Source organism: Acartia tonsa, chromosome 2, assembly GCF_053477335.1.
Source record: "Acartia tonsa isolate MP-2025a chromosome 2, ASM5347733v1, whole genome shotgun sequence".
NCBI classification, from domain to species: domain Eukaryota; kingdom Metazoa; phylum Arthropoda; class Copepoda; order Calanoida; family Acartiidae; genus Acartia; species Acartia tonsa.
Genome location: NC_137261.1, coordinates 35,055,021 through 35,075,801, shown reverse-complemented (window position 1 = coordinate 35,075,801; position 20,781 = coordinate 35,055,021). Strand labels below are relative to the sequence as shown.

The 20,781-nt window shown below is 35.1% G+C and overlaps 1 protein-coding gene across 1 annotated transcript; it reads right to left on the bottom strand.

Annotated features, from left to right (window-relative positions):
- Positions 1–839: 839 nt before the first annotated feature.
- Positions 840–20,483, bottom strand: LOC145312453 (dopamine receptor 4-like). Its single transcript, XM_080151710.1, has 14 exons — positions 20,379–20,483; positions 17,960–18,037; positions 8,595–8,702; positions 7,027–7,081; positions 6,207–6,304; positions 5,537–5,616; positions 5,304–5,380; positions 4,989–5,099; positions 4,362–4,747; positions 3,774–3,842; positions 3,221–3,261; positions 2,214–2,322; positions 1,696–1,800; positions 840–1,334 (listed from the first exon to the last, which is right to left on the bottom strand). Exons 2-14 carry the CDS (start codon positions 18,020–18,022, stop codon positions 1,269–1,271), a joined length of 1,368 nt encoding a protein of 455 aa, XP_080007836.1. The 5' UTR covers positions 18,023–18,037; positions 20,379–20,483; the 3' UTR covers positions 840–1,268.
- Positions 20,484–20,781: the final 298 nt, after the last annotated feature.

The following is a 20,781-nucleotide window of genomic DNA, read 5'->3' as shown; positions in this document are numbered from 1 at the left end:
TTAGGCTATTTTCTTGGGGGGGGGGGACACCCCCAACCCACCCAAAAATAACCCCCCCCCCATTTTTTTGCTTGGTCCTTGGGCGAACCGGTAGTTTTAGTAAATAGAGCTAATCAGCATGTATCATATTAGTGGTGCTTTCCCACAAATATCGCTTGAGCTCTAATAATCCCGCCCCCCTTTCCTTATTTTTAAAAACTTCATTTAATGGGGCGGGACTTTTTTCCCCCTAAACTTACCTCCTGCGGGGGGGGGCTATAAAACTGAAGGGCCTTTTCCACACTTCTCTCAAACAGAAGTAAGGTGTAAAATTTTAAACTTGACACTTCCTTTAGTTGTTTCAGGGGAGAGCTTGTCTGCCTCCTGAATTTTGTCAGGTGGGTGGATACAACCCTCTTCTGATCCTTCTGAATGATAATATTTTATCATTTTTTGAAATCTAAAATATTGTTATCTAGCTTTTGGTTAATTCTCCACCCTTCGGAATATTTGTTTATTTATGAATATTCTTTTAGAGAATACCCATGAGATGTAGATATTTTATTAACTTCTGATTTTGTAATTCATAAAATATCCAATATTTTGCTTTGATACAGAGCTTTTTATGTTAATATTTACAAATTATTTTAAATTTTCCTTTCTTATCATTTTCATTATGAAAAGTTTCTTACAAATCAATAAATTGAATTTTTTTCCCAATTTATTTAAACAAAATATTTCGACAGCTTGTATTTCAAAAATAGTGTAAATTTCAACATTAAGAAGTTCAGTTTTTTGTACACAGACAAACGAACATACCCAAATTATTTATATTCGGATTATATAACTTAGAATTTATTCATTTTATGGGCTAGGTATTTTCAACGAAATGAAAATCAATGCTATGATTGTTTTTATTTTGAATCTCTTAAAAAATATATCAGATTTTCCACAAAAAAATAACGATGTTATTTTCCAAGAGTTTTCTATTTTTTATTTCTCCGCTAGATTTATTTAGTTTTTGTTTATGTATTTTATGACTTTTATTCTTCTTTTAGGACAAGAATTAAATAATACAATTATTTCTTAGCAAAGAATGCTGAAATATTGACAGTAAATAAAAAAAATTAAACTTTGTCTTTCTAATGATAGTTTATGAGAAGATTTAGATAGTAATTATGTATATTGTGCTATTTCTCTGATCCAGAAAAAAATGTAATACCAGAAGGAAAGGGAGGATTACTATAGAGATGCTTTGCATCTAATTACAACTCTTATAAAGTCTAATTTCACAAAATTCTTTCTTCATCTCTATGCTTACATGAAATCCGTCGAGCATAACTCTCAAACACAATCTGAAAAAAAAAACAGAAAAAGTTACCACTTCAAATCTACAAACACAGAGAAGGCTTTGTGGTAGATAGTCACATCCTGTAGTAAAAGAGTTGCTGTGCAAATAAAAATGTACTAAAACGGATATTAATAATTTTGCAATTAATATTTTATGTTCTTAAATTGATATCTGAAGTGAATGTTTTCTGAATGAAGGTTACAATATCCCAAAAAAGTACTTGCTCTAAAATGACACCCACAATTATGGTACATAACACTCTTAAAAATCTAGGATAACAAAATGTATGGCAAACTTTTTTGCGCATTTTACTAGTAGAGAGTAACTGCATTTTGCAACAATTCTATCTTGATAACATTCAATACCTTTAATTCTTGGTGTAAAAAGCTGTAGAGGATTGGATTAACTGCAGAATTGGCGTATCCAGTCCATAATATTACTAGGTACAGGTCTGAGGGAGTATCCAAATCCTAAATTATAGATGATATTATGATAATCAGTATATAATATTACTAAGTACAGGTCTGAAGACCTATATCATTAAAAAAGGTAAGCCTGAATTTCATACAATTCCCATTGAAGTAAAAAATATCACTGTTGGAACATTTATCTATAAAGCAACTTTTATAGAACATTTAAACTTTCTTAAGACTTACAGAGTAGCTTTGCAACCCCAACTGGCCTATGTAGTATGTTATGTATTCCTATTGAAACTGAAACATTGAATGGACTACGTCACAGCAGATTTTCATAAAATCACCCAACTTTACCATATTATGCAACTTTTTTGTTACCTGCATGTGAATCTAACATTACTTTCAATTTTCATTATCCTACCTATTGTCAATATGATCAAAATATGTGTATATAACATGAATCTTACCAGAAGATGAACCAAAGGCATCCATATGAAGAAAGGAAGCCAACAAAGTAAGAACGTCGCCATTATAAAACTCAACTTTAACGCAGGTTTTATGTCTACCAAGGGAGTTCTAAATATACAAACAAATTATTACTACATTATTTTCTTTTTCTGCAGATTTAAATAATCTTGTTGAGGTGAGAGGGCAGGGGGTTATCGAAGGATATTTTTGAAAAAAAGTTTACACCTACCAAAAAACTTTATTTGTTCTGTATTGAAAGATCAATAACGCAAGAGAAAAATTTTTTTACTCAACATATTTTTAAATACTTTCAGTAAAAAATAATAAATGTAAATGTCAAAGTTTCAAATATAAGGAAAAATAAGGAGAGTTATGAAATCAATTATTAAATCTGAATATTTTACCTATAGGTGGTATATTGAGTTTTAAATTTATATACATAGATCAGTCTATTTTAGGACATAAAATATATTTGATGTTAATTGGTGTATAAGTAACTAGCGGCTACGCCCCTAGAGGCCTCTAGGGGCACTTGAGGATGGGGGAGTCGAATTTAATAACCCAATTTCTTTTTTTATATTTTAAAAGAAAAATTTTATAAAAATATTTTTGGGGCGTGTAAAAAATTTATTTTTGGGAGGGGGTGCTCCCCCTATCATTTTTAATTTTAGTTAAAAGAATTTTAAAAAAAAATTTCCTTCGGTACAAACACACAGACACACAGATACACAGACACACAGTCAAACATCATGTTACTTTAGTATAAGCATAAAGTATATTTAAATTTAAAACAAGTATAGTATTATACACAAAAGTTAGACAATGAACATCATAATTGTATGTGTAAAGAAATAATCTTCATAAATAAAATTCATCTCTTTTATTAGCAATTGTAATAAAAAATCTAATGGGAAATTTAAATTTAAAATGAAATAAAAAAGCTATTAATTTAAATACATTTTGCATCCTATCGCGTATAAGATTTTAAATGGATAGAAATAAATACCTAGATATTCTTTGTTCTACTTCACATAAGTCAGATCCATCCTAGAAAAAAATATTTTGAAATTCTTTGACCAATCTGAAAAATGTGGTTATAAAATAGTTACCCCCATGACTTTACAATAATTCTGGAATGGAATATATAATTCTAGGAATTTGATCAAATATTAACACTTCACACTTTTGTAACTAAGAATAAAGGGAAAGGAAAATTAACGAAAAGGAACGTGAAGGGCTTTACTAATGCGTCCTTTTAACAACTGCGGGGCCTATCTCTGCGAAGCCTATCCATACATGACCTACCGCTGCGGAGCTTATCCATGCAGTGCCCAAACCCCTCGGCTCAGCTGTCTACTAAACTCAAACTAAGCCTAACGAAATACCGCCCCCCTCTGCAATATTTTTTTTAAATAGGGAGGAATTTAAAAAAAAATCACTAAGCAATATATAAAATAATAACAATTTAAAATTAAAATTTGAGGGTCCCCTCCTCTCCCTTAATGCACCTGTATATGCATCCAGTAGCGTATCTGCTAGTAAATATATATAGCCCTAACCTGAGTGGTATTACTTCCAACCATAAAGAACTGACGTATATTGTTTCTTGTATTAAGTGAATATGTCCTCTAAAAAAATATAAATGTATTTTACAGTGTATCAGGTAAGGCTGCGCTCGGCATGGCGTACTTTAAAAATAAAAATTCAAATTAGCCACACTAAGCCTAATTTACCCTCAGCCATCGCCATCGTCAGCCACTTTAACCCTCAGCCACCAAGAGGCATCTAGCTACTGTAGCCACTCTTATACTCATTAAAACAGAAGTTGCAGCAAATAAGCGAGCGGATTCAATAATGCTAGGCGACTTGGAGGAAGAATTAGCCACCCCCATCCGCAGTTGCGCGGCTAAAGACGCTGCTTTCGGACCCTAATATCTGTCAGATCATATATAATTGTCATGATAACTTAGTCGCATACACTTTAATCCTTATCTTTTTTTCTAACTAGAACTATAATGCACTTTGCTTTATGGATGCCCTAAGATGCCACCATCTACATTTTACAATAAATACATATAAGCTCGCCTTTGCTGCGCTACCTTTTGATTAAATTGTCTTTCGCCGTAATAAAACTACTCGAAATCAACCTGTTGAATTTGATCTCTGCTAGGCTCTTGTTCAATAATTGACTCTGGTGTTCGCGATCTTTGTACAACAAGGATATCAGGACGCAAAGATCCTTCAGCCACCAAATTATTAGACCTATGTCTGCCATTGTCGGACGCTAGAATATCCGGTGTCCGCGACGGTTGCAGGTGTAGAAACTGGTGATCCCGGTCATAATCAGCGGATGACCGATTTGATGTGTTGTCAGCACCGGACAATACCCGCTGCGGGGAGATATTGGCATAGGGTGTTCTTGCGGCCAGGGAAACTGAGGAATCGGACGTCCGCACAAACTGTGAGTTCATGGAGTCAGGAGTTTTGGCAGATTGGTACACCAAGGATTCTGGGGTCCGGGATCTTTCATAACCTAAGATTATTTTAATTTATGTTATAAAAATATTCAATAAATATATTATTATCTTCATAATTATGTAGGAGGAAGGTTTTATTTGTCATAAGCAAAAGTCTCCTACACTAAGGTATGATTAAGTTGTGGTTTTCAGAACAGCTTTTTCATGGTCTTCAGAAGGCCCACTTTTCCAATTAATTATGTCCCAAGCACTATTTAGATTTTTTCTTCTAAAATAATTCTAAAAATGTTGACACACCTACAGAATCTAAATTTTTAGAATGTTGATATGTCAGAGAATCTGGTAACTTGGCTGATTTGAAACTTAGAGAAATATGGTTCCTGTGGGTTACAGGCTCGACTCCTCCACCTAAATAACAAATGTTTTTTAAAAATTTAATAAAGGTGTATCCCTCATTTGTATCTCCAGACAGGCGAAACGCACTATTTAACGACAAATTGGTGTCACTGCAGAAAATGAATATCATTATTTTTGGTTATGCTGCAGTAAATTCTCCATCTGTCGCTAGTAATCGACGCAGAGTAATAATTTAACAACTTTTAAATTGCTCACCTTGATGGGTATTGAGAGAGCCAGGATACTGTTGATACCTATGACAGACATCCAATCTCACAGCTTCCATATACACTCTATAGACAAAAAATATTATTTCCTAATTGCAGTTTAATAATAAGGTGCAGTAAACAATATATTTTAAAAATATTTAAAATAAAATGGTTTGTTTCATGTGCCATATAATTAACCTAATGTGTTTTCCTTGTTTCAAGAAATTTTTAGAAATTTACCTTGTATAGACAAAAACCATAATAGTGGCTGGAATCCAAAATGAAACTATAGCTGCCAGAACTGAGTACGTCTTATTTACCTAAAATAGATTATATTTTTTGAGTAATATTGATATAAAAAATATTTTTTTTATCTTTAAATTATTATTTTCATAAAAAGATATTTCCTTATAAATTCACTAATTATAGTCCGAACAAAAAAGGCATAACAAATAGACGAATTAAGTGTTCCCCATCCCCCACTTATTATTGATTTATTAAAAAGATAAGGGGGGATTCTGTGTGCTCATCAAGCACTTTGAGGGAAAATGCCAGATCTCCTTTTCTAAATAAAGTTTTACATAACCCTCTCAGATGTGAAGTACTGGTTCAAACTTCTTATATGAGAAGATCGTGACTTTTAATGATAAAAATTTTTTATTGATAATCAAGTTATTTTTATTTTAACTGTAAATTTTAACAATATTCAAATTTCCTAGAATTTAAACTTATAAATGTGGGTTTAATATGCAAATTTTGATAAAGAGTGTGATGTACGGACATGACCATGTTTGAAAATGATCTTCAACTAAAATTAAAAAATATAAGCAAATAACCTAAAAATATTTTTTTTTTTAGAATTTTAAGTTTAAAAAACCTGCAAATTCAAATTTTAACCCTAAATGCTTACCCTAAATTTGCACTGATGTGGATTTTCATATGCTTGTTTGAGATGTGATGAAGTTGTATAAATTCCAGAAAATACTGACACTAAACCAATCAAAAATCCTGAACAAAAACATAACCATTTTTCTCTAGTACCAACGCTTATATCACATCTCAGTGATATGATTTAAAAACATATTGAGACATGCTAGAATAGTTTATTGATTTCAAACCTTGCATAAAGATTTCTGTGGCAATCAGGTACAATTTTTGAATGTAGAAACTATATACTTGACTGATTTCACGACAAAATAATATCCATTTTTGTTCAAAATAATTTTTGATTTCTTCAATAATAAACGCAGAAATGTGGTAAACTGACGAAATATTTGATTTTACCGAATTATTGACGTACCAGTATTTTATGTATATATAAAAAATTTTCTTTTGTAATAAATGGATTCTTAAGAATGATATTAAGTGTTAAAACAAAAAAAAATAAAAATACATGAAGAAGTAAAACAGCCGCATAAATTTATGTCAGTCTGTATAAGATATTCTCAGTTTTTTATTTGAAATTTGAAAGTGAAGATTCTCTGAAACAATGAGGATGCAGAATATATTTTTCTTGACCTTTTCGGTCTATCTGTCATGAAACAAAATATATTTTACTAATATTTTCATAAAGGTTTCGTGATTACCTTTTTTATTCTAACTGAACATTTTTTCGATATTTAACTTTATCCATTTTGGCATTTCCACATCAATGATTCTTTTTTTGCTTGCTACTTATGATCTTGTCATCCTTATTTTTTATACGAATTATTTCAATTAGATAATATCACCTAAAATCCAACATATTGTGATTAACACAAGAGTTCTCCAAACTGTTATCCTGTTCTGAAAAAAAATATAAATTCATGCTCAATGAACAAAAGTAACCTTAAAAACTTTTTTACTATTAAATTGGATTAAAATCATAAAAAAATATATATGAAGGAAAACTTTCAAGTTTGACGAAAAGACAAAACCGCAAACTGACATATGCATGTTTTCTGGCATTCAGAGGTTGAGGAGAGGTTTGTAAATCCCTACCCGGATGTTTATTTTTTTTATTGGGGGGGGGGGGGGCTGAGGATATTAACTAACCCCTGACATTTTAGATGACACTATGTAAGTCAGTCATAATTCAGAGTGAGGGGGATAGGACAACCATGGAGATGTGATACTATGCTTTCAATAATAAATGAATAAATCTAATAACCTCTTTTAGTTCGTATTACACTTTTACCGCTTTGTAATACTAGATAAGCACACTATTTTAACGAACTTTTTTCTTGAGTAGCGAGGCCAGAACTAAATACAACTGTTTTTAATACATTTTTTATGAAAACATTTATGTTTTAAAATAAAACCAAATATGTAGATATTTGAACAAAGTTTTTATAGAAGGAAAGTTCATTATTAGAAAGTTTTAGAGATAATTCTTGAATAAAATAAAATGCTAAACCCATAAGGACAGAGCAGCTTCTCTAGGTCCTGAGAAGGCTTATATATATTTTGGGGGAGGGTAAGTGTGAGTAGACCCCCCCCCCCTTAACAGCCGTTTGAAATTTTTTATTTTAAAATTCCTAAAAACATAGGTTGTTAAATAAAAGGGTGAAGGAACCAAACTTTGACTAAGGGTCCGACTATTAAGGGTTAATGGCCTCTATGGGATTAGCCGCAACTAGTGAGAAAAAAGCGAGCAGTTGTGAATGACGGAGATTTAACAAATTTTCATAATTATATTTTTCTTCGCTACAAAAATATGAATAAAGGAGAGAAAACTTTTACCGAGGAAAAATATTTTTATTAAAAGCGAAGCTTTTCTATAATTAGGGTCGGTCCGTACGTCCATCCGAGATAGATAGCTTTTATTCGTTAATCTAGGCATGTTAGAATTGTCCTATCGATTTCAAACTTTGCATGATGATTCCTGTAGTAGTTAGGTACGATTTAGAAAGCGTAGCAACTCTATAATCATTACCAGAATTTCCGTACGTCCATTTTAAACATGTTGATTTTCTACTTTTTTAACAACAAATTTTTATGTGATCTAATTATCCGTTTGATCTGATTTTTTGTATATTGATTCCTGGGACAACAAAGAACAATATTATAAGAGAAGCAACTCTATAATCAAGTCTTAAAAATGTAAGTATGTCCATAAACATTATCCTGTATCAAGCACTTTTTCAACAAATTTACTTACAATTTTGCGTCGATTCTTATACTTTTATATTCTGATTATTCAGTTCAGACACTATACAAGTGTTAATGCCCGTTTGTCCTACCGTTTCAGTACTTCGCTTTTATGGATGTTGTCATCCTTGTTTTACTCATATTTAAAGAAAGTTTGATTTTTAAGCACCTGATAAGTGAGAGGTTCTTTCACAATTGCATAGTATCTATCTATGCTTATAGAACACAAGTGTAGAATAGAAACTGTACACCATGTTACATCCATAGCATTGTATACCTAGACACAAATATAAAAAATATTATTAAGTGAAAAAATTATTATATAATGTTAATATTATTCCTCCTGTAAAGAGAAATCTTCATAGAAGAGAATAATTTACACCAACCCACAAAAATAATTTTGTCTTAACCTCTTTTCGAGGAAGCTTTGTGTTTATCAAGATCGAAATTAATTCCTTATTCATTATCCCAAATTAAGCGCAAATGTCGTCTTTGTTTGACTTTCCCTTTCTAAGAGACGCGGCATGGATTGTTTATGTTTTGATGCGTCCACGTTGGTTACTTTTGAATGATATGTGAGTGTGTGAAGATTTCGGAGAACAAAGTTGGGCCTATCATTGGTCTCATAGTGCGTGAACGACCCTAGTATACCAGGGGCTTTAAACCATAAGAACTTCAGGTAGAATTTGTTTATTTTATTTAAATTGAATGGCGTATAGGACGATTATATTAAGTTTAAAAGGCTTTAGCCAGCTAAACATGAAACTTTATTGTGATTCAATTATAACGTTTTAGTAATATTTTATGTGCCTTTATTTTTGCATTTAACAATGATTTATTAAACCAAATAATTTTCCTTTGAAGCCAAAGTACCCAAAGATTCTTTAACCAAAAGAAAAAAAAGATTTTTTTTAGTGCTCAAAGTTTTAAGTTAACGTATAATATTTTATTCTGTTTATTAATTGATCTTGTAATTTCAGGACTTTGAAATAGTTTGCCTCAATAAATCTATAATCAAACCTGCTGTTGAAACTTGATGGTTCCTGGTATTGGGGGTTTGTGTGTACGTCAAACAAGATCTCTAGAACTTCCCGCTAATTCGGAAGTCACACTCAACCAAAGTGTCATGGTTGAGACAATTTCAAAGTATCTGAAGAATAGGCGTTAGCATTCTTCAAGAGATCAATAGCATCCAGTGATTATTGATGCAAAAAACTGTGACAATTTTTCTGTGAAATAAGTACCTAGTGAATCAATATGCCACTAACCAAAAAGCAGAAAATTGAGCGAGCTATCGCTATTGGCAGTGAAAGGCTAGAAGTGTTTGATGAACAGTTAAAAGTGTTTTATGACAATCTAAAAGCCTGCCAAAGTTTTAGTTCATGTGAAAATGTGAATTTAAAATCAATTCGTGACATTTTTAGTGAGGTCAAGGACCAATCTGACCTAATAAAAAGTCTAAAACCTGCCGTGGAGACTAGTGAGTTGCGCGAGTTCAAGCGTGATTTGGATGAAGCTAGTGAACAGAAAACTGTTGCAGATAAAGTTTATGCGTCGTTGGAGCAGTGTACGAAAATTCTGCACTGGCTTGACAATGATTCAGACGACGCGAGGTCGAGCACTGTCGCCAGGAACCTCGACGTCATTGAGAAGGTGAGGATGGATATGGCTCAAGATTTCCATGGAGTTGCGCCAAGAAGTACGTGATATGTACCGAAGGCTTAGAGAGATGGAACGTCGTTCATCTAACTTGGATGAGAGTGGGACACCTGCCATACTCTCCAGAAGTATGTCTGCCGTGGATATTCGGAGTTCCAACCCGCAGTATGGGCGCTGGGACAACAGTTTGTTGCCGTCCTTTGACGGTACTGACACGGATTACTCCAACTTTAAACAGGTCTTTAAAGATCTGTGCGCTGGTTACGGATTTTCTGACCAGAGGTTAAGTCTGATGTTGTGTATGGAAAAGGTGATAACCAATCCTGAACTACGCAAGCAAGTGTCAGCGATTAGAGATCATAATGAACAATGGTTGTTTTTGGATCAGATGTTTTTAAACACCCGCCGGTTCATGAAGATTTTAACTAAGCTGAACAAGATGAAACCTGTGGATAAACCTGTGGACGTGGTTAGAGCAATTGCTACCTTCAAAAGCACCATGCAGGAAGTAGAAGCCATCGTTGGTTCTGAAGCTAAGGATTACCACCACCTAACTCTTATTCATATTTTCAAAGACAAATGTCCAGATGCCCTGAGAGAGAAAATTATGATGGAGCTAGGTAGCATGAACCTACCAGACATCAAGAAGATTGTAGAACTGCTGGAGAGGACAAGGGGAGCAATGTTGGCTGGTGATATGTCCTATGACACTAGCGCCGGCAAGAGAAATCGTGACAGAGCTGCCGCCGCGCAAGTATCTGGCCGCAGCGACAATAAAAATGGAAAGGCTGGAAAAGACAAGACTTTCAAGTGGAACAGTACATGTCCTGTTGAAAGCTGCAAGGAGAAACATCTGATTTTCCGTTGCCTCACGTTTAAGAAGATGGATGTGGTTGACCGAAAAAAAGTTGTCCAGCAGAAGAAGTTGTGTGAACTCTGCCTGTGTGATGGCCATGCTGCTGACAAGTGTAATAAATCGGATAAGCTTGGTGTTTGTGGCACCAATAATTGCGACAGATATCATAGCCGGTTGATCCATGAGGCTAGTGCTGGTGTGAATACAGTCTACAAGTCAAGTTCTGCACCCAGCCCCTGTACCTTCTTACTTCAGTTAGTTCCTGTTGTAGCACCTGGCCGCGGCGCCTGCCACGCCACCGTCATGTTTGACTCCGGTGCAAATTTGCCACTTGTGTCTGAGAAGTTATCCAACAAGTTGAAGCTGAAATCTACCGGAAGATATACAACTATTTCCGTGGCTGACGGCAGTGAGACTTCCTGCCGCAATGTTGTGTTTTATCTGAAGGATAGGGACGGTAATTTGAGGGAGTTTGAGGCAGCTGTCATGCCTACCCTCGGCGGGGCCAACGAGATGCGCTCGGTCCACCCTGAAACCGCCGCCGAAATATTTAAGATGCCGCCAGAAAGATTTACATATGTTAGTGGAGGCTAGGATATCATCATTGGAAATACACATCCTGACGTGTTTCCGTCAACCTACCAGAAAGTGGGCCAGTCTATGTTGTGGCGAACCATTTTTGGTAGTGGTTTTATCTGTACAAGTGCTGACGGTGGAGCTGGAGACCAAAAGTTGGCATATAAAGCTGTCAGTGTTAGTGGAGGCACCTTGCCAGACTTTTTGACGTCTGAATCGTTTGGCGTACAGCCGCAGGCACTTTGTCCAGGATGTACTGCCTGTCAAGAGTGCAAGGCTATGGCCGACGGCACTACCTGGGACCAGCGTGAGAGGCAGAGAATAATTGAGGCAGGTTTAACACTAGACTTGCAATCCAACAAGTGGACAGGTCAATATGCTTACATTGAAGATCCTCACACTTTGCCCTACAATGAGAGTTTAGCCCGCAAAATTGCTGAAAAGGATCGTGCCAGGATGGTCAAGGAAGGTACCTATGATATGTATGTGCAGGTATTCAATGACGCCATCGCCAGAGGCGTTTTTCAAAAAGCAACGCCTGAAGAATTGAAGTATGAAGGGCCTAAGTCATCAATAGTGGTTGCTTTCAAGGAGGATTCAAGTTCCACACCCATGAGATTGTGTGCAAATAGTTCTCTGACGTTCAAGGGTACCAGTTTTAATCACATAATGCTGGGAGGTCCGCCGCCAATGCAGAAGATTTTTTATCATTTGTTGCTTTTCCGCGGTTATAAGGTTGGTTTAACCGCGGACATTTCCAAGTTTTATAACTCCATCCTGGCCACAGAGTTCGACAGCCAGATGAAGAGAGTCTTATTTTCCCCGACGCCAGACGGTCCACTTGAAATTTACCTGACTAAAGTGGTGAATTTTGGCGAGTTGGCCGCTGGGAATCTGGCAGTTACAGCCCTGAAGTTGACGTCCCGCCTGTTCGGCGGAAAGAGTGAAGCAGAGGTCAAGGAGATGTATGGAGAAGGACGGATAAATGGTAGTGATATTGTTGCAAAACCTGAATTATGGAAGGAGCCAGAAATACCTACCTACCCCGAGGAAAATTTCAAGTTACCTCAGATTCCAGTTGCAGTCAAGCTTGAGAAGCACAGCTTCATAGATGATGTTATTTCGGGAGCAGGATCTGTGCCAGAAGCCAAGGAGATGATGAAAGAAGCCGACAGAATTATCAGCAAAGGTAGTTTTTCCTTCAAACAAGTCATTTATTCTGGTGATGATTGCCAGCCAACCAAGGTTCTTGGGCTGATATGGAAGCCAGCCACTGATGTGTTATCCATCGCCACGAGAGTCAACCAAGATGGTAAAGTCAAGGGAAACAAGGTGAAAGAGGATGCTGATTTGTACAACCTCCAGGACGCCTTGGACGAGAATCTGATAAAAAGAAGATGGTCCACAGGTTCGCCGCCCAGACCTTTGACCCGCTCGGGCTTTGCAGCCCTATCCTGTTGAGAATTAAACTTGTCCTGCGGCAAACATGTTTGCTGAATTTGGGCTGGCAAGATTTCATTCCAAAAAGTCTACGGGATGAACTTGTTAAGTCGCTGGAGGACAGAGCTGAGGTCGCTAAATTGGAGTTTGACCGTTGTGTGGTCCCGGAGGAACCAACTGGCCTTCCATCCTTGATGATGTTTTCGGATGGGTCATCAGAGGCCTATGCATGTATGGCATATTTGAGGTGGCCTACGAGGCAAGGGTATGAAACGTTCCTGCTAGCCACAAAGTCAAGAGTTGCGCCGGTCAAGACTGAATCAATTCCACGCCTTGAGTTGATGGGTTGCCAGATGTCCACCAGGTTGTCAAAGTCCATCAGAGATGCCCTGCCCTTTGATGTTATCAGAGTGATGTACTTTACAGATTCATCGTGCGTTCTATCGCAAATTGTTTCCAACAGTGCCATGTTGAACACATTTAATTCTCATCGCATTGGAGAAATCCAATCTGCAACCAACAAGGATGACTGGAGGTGGGTCCCTGGGACACACAATGTTGCAGATTTGGGCACCAGAAGCACCTGCAAGGTATCAGATTTGGGTCCAGGTTCCAGGTACAGATTGGGCCCAGAATGGTTGCGCCAGGATGAAAGTGCGTGGCCGGTGAAAACTGCCGAGCAAGTCAAGCAGGATTTACCACCGGAGGAGTTAAATACCAAGATGGTTAAGTTGTGTTCAATGAAAGTTACCGGAGAAGCCGCTGAAGATGTCTTTAGGTTTAAGCACAGGAGATCATTCGGACAGGCCAAACGTATTATGGCAGCTGTCCTGCAAGTGTCGAACACCTGGTTGAAGAAGCTAAAGAGCAGACAAGAAGGCAAGACTACAGCTGCTGGTAGTCATGTAGCAGCCGCAGATTCTGTGTACAAGCCGTCTTTGTACAATTTTATGGCGGCGGCGGAATCTTTCATTGTGTCATGTAGCCAACAGGATGAGTGGACAAATGACGCTAAAGGCAATTATTCGTCATTGAATCCATTGGTGCATGAAGTATCCTTGACCTGGCCTGTCGTTGGTCCCGGAGGTAAATATGTGACCAGGGAGATGCGTATTCTGAAAATGGTTGGTCGTGGCGAGCCCGTCATTGACGCCATTACTGGTGGCCGTAAAATGTTATTTGAAGACATGCCAGGTTTAGTAATTTTGGAGCCTGGTAATTGGTTAGCTTCTATCATTATGAGAGAGGCGCATGTTGAGCTTCATTCTGGTGTCCGTGGATTTTTAGCTGAGAGCCGCCGTTGGTGCTGGATTGTGAAGGCAAGGAGGTTGTCCATCATGGAGGTGAAGAAGTGTTGGCCCTGCAGTGTTGAGAGGGCCAAGGAATGTCGTACTACCATGAAGGATGTTTTACCTGACAAGTTGGTTCCGAGCAGGCCATTTGAAGCTGTGCAAGTTGACCTTATGGGTCCGCTGGTTACAAGGAGAGCTACCGCTAAAATGAGGAGTCAGACAGCAACGAAGAAGGTGTGGGTGTTCGTGGTAGTCTGCAGGTTCTCGGGGGCGTTGTGGCTGGATGCCTTGGAGAAGTATGATACCAGCAGTATCCTGTTGTCCCTGCGCAAGTTGGAGGCTGTTCATTGTCTGCCGAAGGTTATAGTAAGCGACATGGGCACACAATTATCTGCTGCTCGCAAGGTTTTAGAGCAGAAGTTGGGCAGCCAGGTAGAGTTCTCTTGGTCCCAGATTCCGGCCCGAGCCCACCATTTTATTGGGCAAGCTGAGAAAATGGTGGGATTAATCAAGAGATTGCTGTCCAAGAAGTTGGTGAATAGTTCTGTTAATTTTAATGAGCTCCTGGTGCTGTTGGCGGAGGTGAGCAAGTTAATGAATAGCAGACCATTGACGATAGAAGCTGCGAATGACGTGGAGAATTGGCGGCTGATTACCCCTGGCCAGCTGCTGGGAAATGTAGACAGCCAGCCGTTGTGCAATGTGGCGATGAAACCAGAGGACCAAATTTCCTCCAGGTTGAAGTTGTTAGAAGATTTGTCTGCCCAGTTTTGGACTTCCTACCGCCAGGAGATTTTGCCGAAGATATTAAGGATGTCCAAGTGGAAAGATGAAATGGCGGAGCCGCTAGCTGACGGAGATATAGTGCTGGTTACGAGTACAAATCCGCTGATGAGGTGTCTGCGGATGGGCCGTGTGACGAGGATTGAGGATGGGAGAAAGACTGCAAGAGTCTTGTTCAGGCTGACAGATAAATCTCCCCTGGAAGAACATGCTGTATCAGTCAGGCAGTTATTAAAAATTATGATTAATAATTGATTCTTATTTTATGGAAATTGAGATTTTTTTTAGTAAAAAAGCCACATTTTCATATGCCTATTTTTATGCCTAAAATAAGAATCAGGCGAAATGCGATTAATTTTTATTCTATTTCTTATGCTCAAATTTAATTTTATTGAGTTTAATTTCTTTTCAAAAGTACAATTCATTATAAAACTTACCTAAAAAGTTTACCAAAAAAGAATAAATGTGTCGAGGTTGCGTGATTCGATATTTATTCTAAGAAAAAATCAAGTATTTTTTTAGCAGATTTTTTTTAAAATTACATATGAATTTCAATCAAGTAAAACATTTTTATTCAGATCAAGGAATGATTGAAAATTCATATTTAAATTCTCATTTTTTTTTACAAAGAAAAATTGGTATTTTTTTCATAATTTCGATGAAAATTCTAACAAAGATATTATTATTATTTTGCTATTATCTAAGTATTGAAAAGTTTTATTGTTGATTAAGATAGTTACAGTTCTTATTCATTAAAGGAAGCCTGCAAGAAATACCACGCTTTAACTGCTGAAAGACTGCCACAAGTAGACAAAATACCCCAAATTTGAAGCCTTCAGCTTCTATAACAAAAAAGTTCTAGGCATTTTAAAATGACATTTTATGTACAATGGAAATTTTGAAAGAATTGCAATGCTCATGTTGAAAACTTTAAAATTAAACTACGTGGCCTAGAAACAAAATTGTAAGCTTATTTTTGTCATAAATTTAGGTTTCCAGTAACTAATTATATTTTTACAATAAAAATACCCATTTTTATAGTCAAAATCATTAAAAAAAATTAAGTTTTACTTGCGTTGTACCGAATGTACTGTAGCCAATCAGAAGGCTGAATCAGATTAACAACCAATCACAGCTAAGCTTGTATTAGTTTACCCCTTTGTTTCCGCTATGATTTTCGTTTAAAAATGCAATTTAAATCGAATTTTTTTCATAGATTTTGACTATGAAATGTGGTGTTTTTATTGTAAAAATGTAATCAGTTACAGGCAATCTAAGTTTCTGACAAAGATAAGGTTATAATTTTATGTCTAGGCAACGTAATTTAATATTGTTTTTTCTTTTATGAGCATTGGAAATCTTTCAAAAATTCCATTGTACATAAAATGCTATTTTGAAATGCCTAGAACTTTTTTGTTATTGAAGCTGAAGTCTTATAATTTGGGGTATTGGGTCTTCTTGTGGCAGTCTTTTAGCAGTTAAAGCGTGTTATTTCTTGCAGGCGTCCTTTAAGTTTGAAAAACTTTCTGCCCAAGGATTTTGAAATATTTTTTCTTACTACTCTTTTTGATGCTTAACAAATTTAGTTTTAAGTACCTATAAACCTTAATTTTCTTGTCTAAGATTTATTTCGTTTTATATTTTACCATTATTGTTTACATTTCAACCAGATTTCGTAGGTACTTATTGATTTATTAATAATGATTTATTACCTATTGATTATGAAATGATTATTAATTAGTATAAGTTGTTATATTTACAACATCATGATTAATAGGATTATCCATTTTAGGATTTGTGTATGTGATCTTGTGAGTGTCATATGCCTGGAATATTGTATGGTACAAACCAATCCCCATCCTTCTATCCTAAAATGTGAGGTATTATGAGTCCTAGTGAGGAGTATAATATTGTGTATGCATTTCACGGGGTTTCATTTAGTTAGGAGCAAAAATTGTCATGTTTTTCGGGATGTGGCCATTCTCATGTGATTATGGTGAGTTGAGTTTAGTGAGAAATGTTGCTAGTGCTCAGCGCAAAAAACCTTGAATCTCGTTAAGGAAGTTAATTTGACTTTCAAACGGGGGGTGTGTCTTAACCTCTTTTCGAGGAAGCTTTGTGTTTATCAAGATTGAAATTAATTCCTTATTCATTATCCCAAATTAAGCGCAAATGTCGTCTTTGTTTGACTTTCCCTTTCTAAGAGACGCGGCATGGATTGTTTATGTTTTGATGCGTCCATGTTCGTTACTTTTGAATGATATGTGAGTGTGTGAAGATTTCGGAGAACAAAGTTGGGCCTATCATTGGTCTCATAGTGCGTGAACGACCCTAGTATACCAGGGGCTTTAAACCATAAGAACTTCAGGTAGAATTTGTTTATTTTATTTAAATTGAATGGCGTATAGGACGATTATATTAAGTTTAAAAGGCTTTAGCCAGCTAAACATGAAACTTTATTGTGATTCAATTATAACGTTTTAGTAATATTTTATGTGCCTTTATTTTTGCATTTAACAATGATTTATTAAACCAAATAATTTTCCTTTGAAGCCAAAGTACCCAAAGATTCTTTAACCAAAAGAAAAAAAAGATTTTTTTAGTGCTCAAAGTTTTAAGTTAACGTATAATATTTTATTCTGTTTATTAATTGATCTTGTAATTTCAGGACTTTGAAATAGTTTGCCTCAATAAATCTATAATCAAACCTGCTGTTGAAACTTGATGGTTCCTGGTATTGGGGGTTTGTGTGTACGTCAAACAAGATCTCTAGAACTTCCCGCTAATTCGGAAGTCACACTCAACCAAAGTGTCATGGTTGAGACAAATTTACTTTTTTAAAAACACATCTCCTTCTTTTATATGTTGCCTCTAGAAGTAGCTAAAAGTGAAGCCGATAGCACTGAGAAACCTATAAAAATATCCAACCTGACACATAAATGGTCCAAATGGCCAGTTGTGAAGTGTTGCAGCGACAGCGCTAGGTATCATCACTAGAACACTCACCTAAACATATATTTACAAAGTTGACAACTTCTATAAAAGCAAAGCTCTAAAATTAGACGTTAGAACAAACGAATATTAACACTAGTAAACTGACAGAACTATAAGTTTAAACAGAAAATGATGTACAATAGCAAATTCCTTAAATACAGATCATACTGACATTTTTATGACCTGGCATGGTTCGCTTTTAACATTGTATACCTTGTTTTCCTAGGTATCATTGTTCCAAAATAGGATAATTACATGATGTTCAAAATTGTTGTCAAAAATGGAATTTTTGGTAACAATTATAGAGTTGCTTTGCTTTATAAATTGTGCCTGACTGTTACAACAAACATCATACTATTTTTATAATAATTATATTTGAATAGTTGTGTTTACATCACTAGAACATATGGTTAATAATTTTTACAAAAAAGAATCCCAAAACTGTGAGTATGTTGTTAAAACACTCCTCACATCTTTTGTAAGAGTTATTAAACAAGGATAACTACATACAAAAGGTCATAAAAATATGATAATTTACTTAAATAACATAAACAGCAAAATAGAAAAAAGAGTTATAAACTATATGCGCCTTATCATTAAACAAGAAAATATAAACATCTAGAGTTAAAAGCCTAGAAAATAATATTCAATTTCAACGTGAACCACTGCTACTGAAAATGACGGACAAACCACTTTTAATTGCAGATATTCTTTTGTCATCCAAACTTACTTTAAACCCGCCGAAGTTCCAACAATTAGACGACCAAAAATTGATGAATTATGAATATATAGTATCTGTGCTACTAATAAGAGCATAGCAGTAATATTCTTTTTTCTATTAGATTCTTTTGTTTTTCTTAATTAGAATCTAATTGGTTTGGAAATAAGTTACTTAATTGTAGATTCTATAAACACAACCTCTTTCTACACATCATCTATTTTTATTTTTATATGCGCAGCTACTCTATCATCAGAATTTTATCTGTCCGAGAGTTTACAGGAGGCATCAATGCTAGTTCATTACGTTTACTGCAATGTGACCAACTGATTACAACTCTTTATACTTCTTCATATTTGGACAATAAAGACTTCTATAACTTAGTACACGGTCTTCAGGATAGATTAATAAATAAATACAGAACTTTAGCTGCATTTAAATTTAAAATTAAACATTAAAATGAAATAATGATATACGTTCATATAATCAGTTTTAACTTTACAGTGCATTTGATCTGAGTTATATCTAATAAATATCATTAAATATTAGAATATTTTTTTCATCCTCCAATGTTTATACTTATATAAAAGTAACATGATCTATGTCTGTCTGTGTGTGTCTGTATCAATCGCTGTAGAGGTTCTCCTTCACAATTTAGCTTCTCATAGGCCCTGGGAAGATTTTTAACTATTTTGGTGGAGCGTACCCCCCCTTCAAGTGCCCTTAGAGGACCATATGTATAGCCGATATTTATATATATTTTAATTGCAATTAGATTTTTATTGTACAGCTTATTTCAAATTAAAATTGTCTGTACTTCTTAACTCTTTAAACTAGCTTCTGTTAGTTTTATTCTTTTATTCTATGAGCCTACATTGACCACAGGAATAAGGTATAGCCAACAAACGGAATAGATATAAAATAAAATTTGGGGGGGCAGATGAAATGGTCGTCATTACTACGAAGCGTTGCCCCCCAAAATCACGAAACCCTTAACAAATATCCCATTGTTGATTACAGCCGCTGAATCATATCTTATTTTGATTTGCAAAAAATATCTCTTATATTATTATGTGATGATTAATTGGAAATTTATTTGACATTCTTCAAGTTTTTAGATTCATCTTACAAAAAAAGTTTTAAAATAAAACAATAAACTTGCTCTTCGAATCAATTGTAATTGTTAATTTTTTTTGTTTGTGAAATTTTACAAGTACATTATCAGCAGCACAGCAATAATTTCCTTACACAGAAGGAGAAATATTGCTTACGATTATACCAACGAAATATTTATACATATGTCAAACAAAGACGACTACTTCCACAAAAGCGAAGGTCTAAAATCAGAATTTAAGACAAACGATCACTATCTTTACATAATAAAAACTGATTTATATTTTAAGTATAAACAAAATTGTATAGAATTAGATTTTATTTGAAAAACGTTGATCGAGTTGTTACAATCACTATGCAAAGTTTAAAATCGATAACACAATTCTTACATGCTCAGATAAATAATAAGAGCTATCCGTTACGTACAGACGGACGTACGAACCGATTCTAATTATAGAAAAGCAATATAAAAAAACAATATACAATATGAAAAACATAATTAAGGTGTTAATAAAAAGTTACCCCAAGATCAGCAGTGGCCAAAGAAGCGAGGAAAAAGTTACTTGGTTGTCTCAATTCTCGTCTTTAATCAATTTATTAATCATTGGAACTAAACAGGGAGGTAAATGTTAACATTTGATAGAACATACAAAAATTATTGAGTATTTCTTCATATAGAAGTCATAAACCATGACATTTTATCGGATTAATAAATTCATGTATGTTAACTGGAATTTACCAGTTTTTGTTTTTATTATTTGGTGCTGAATTATAATAGGATAAATATAGACGATTTAAAAAAACCGATAGTATTTATAATTTTATTCTGTAATATACTTTTCTACCGGACCCGGTAAAATAATAGTATCTTTTAATTATTGTAATAAATCTTACAATTCCTTATTAGTTATTAGTACAGCTTCTC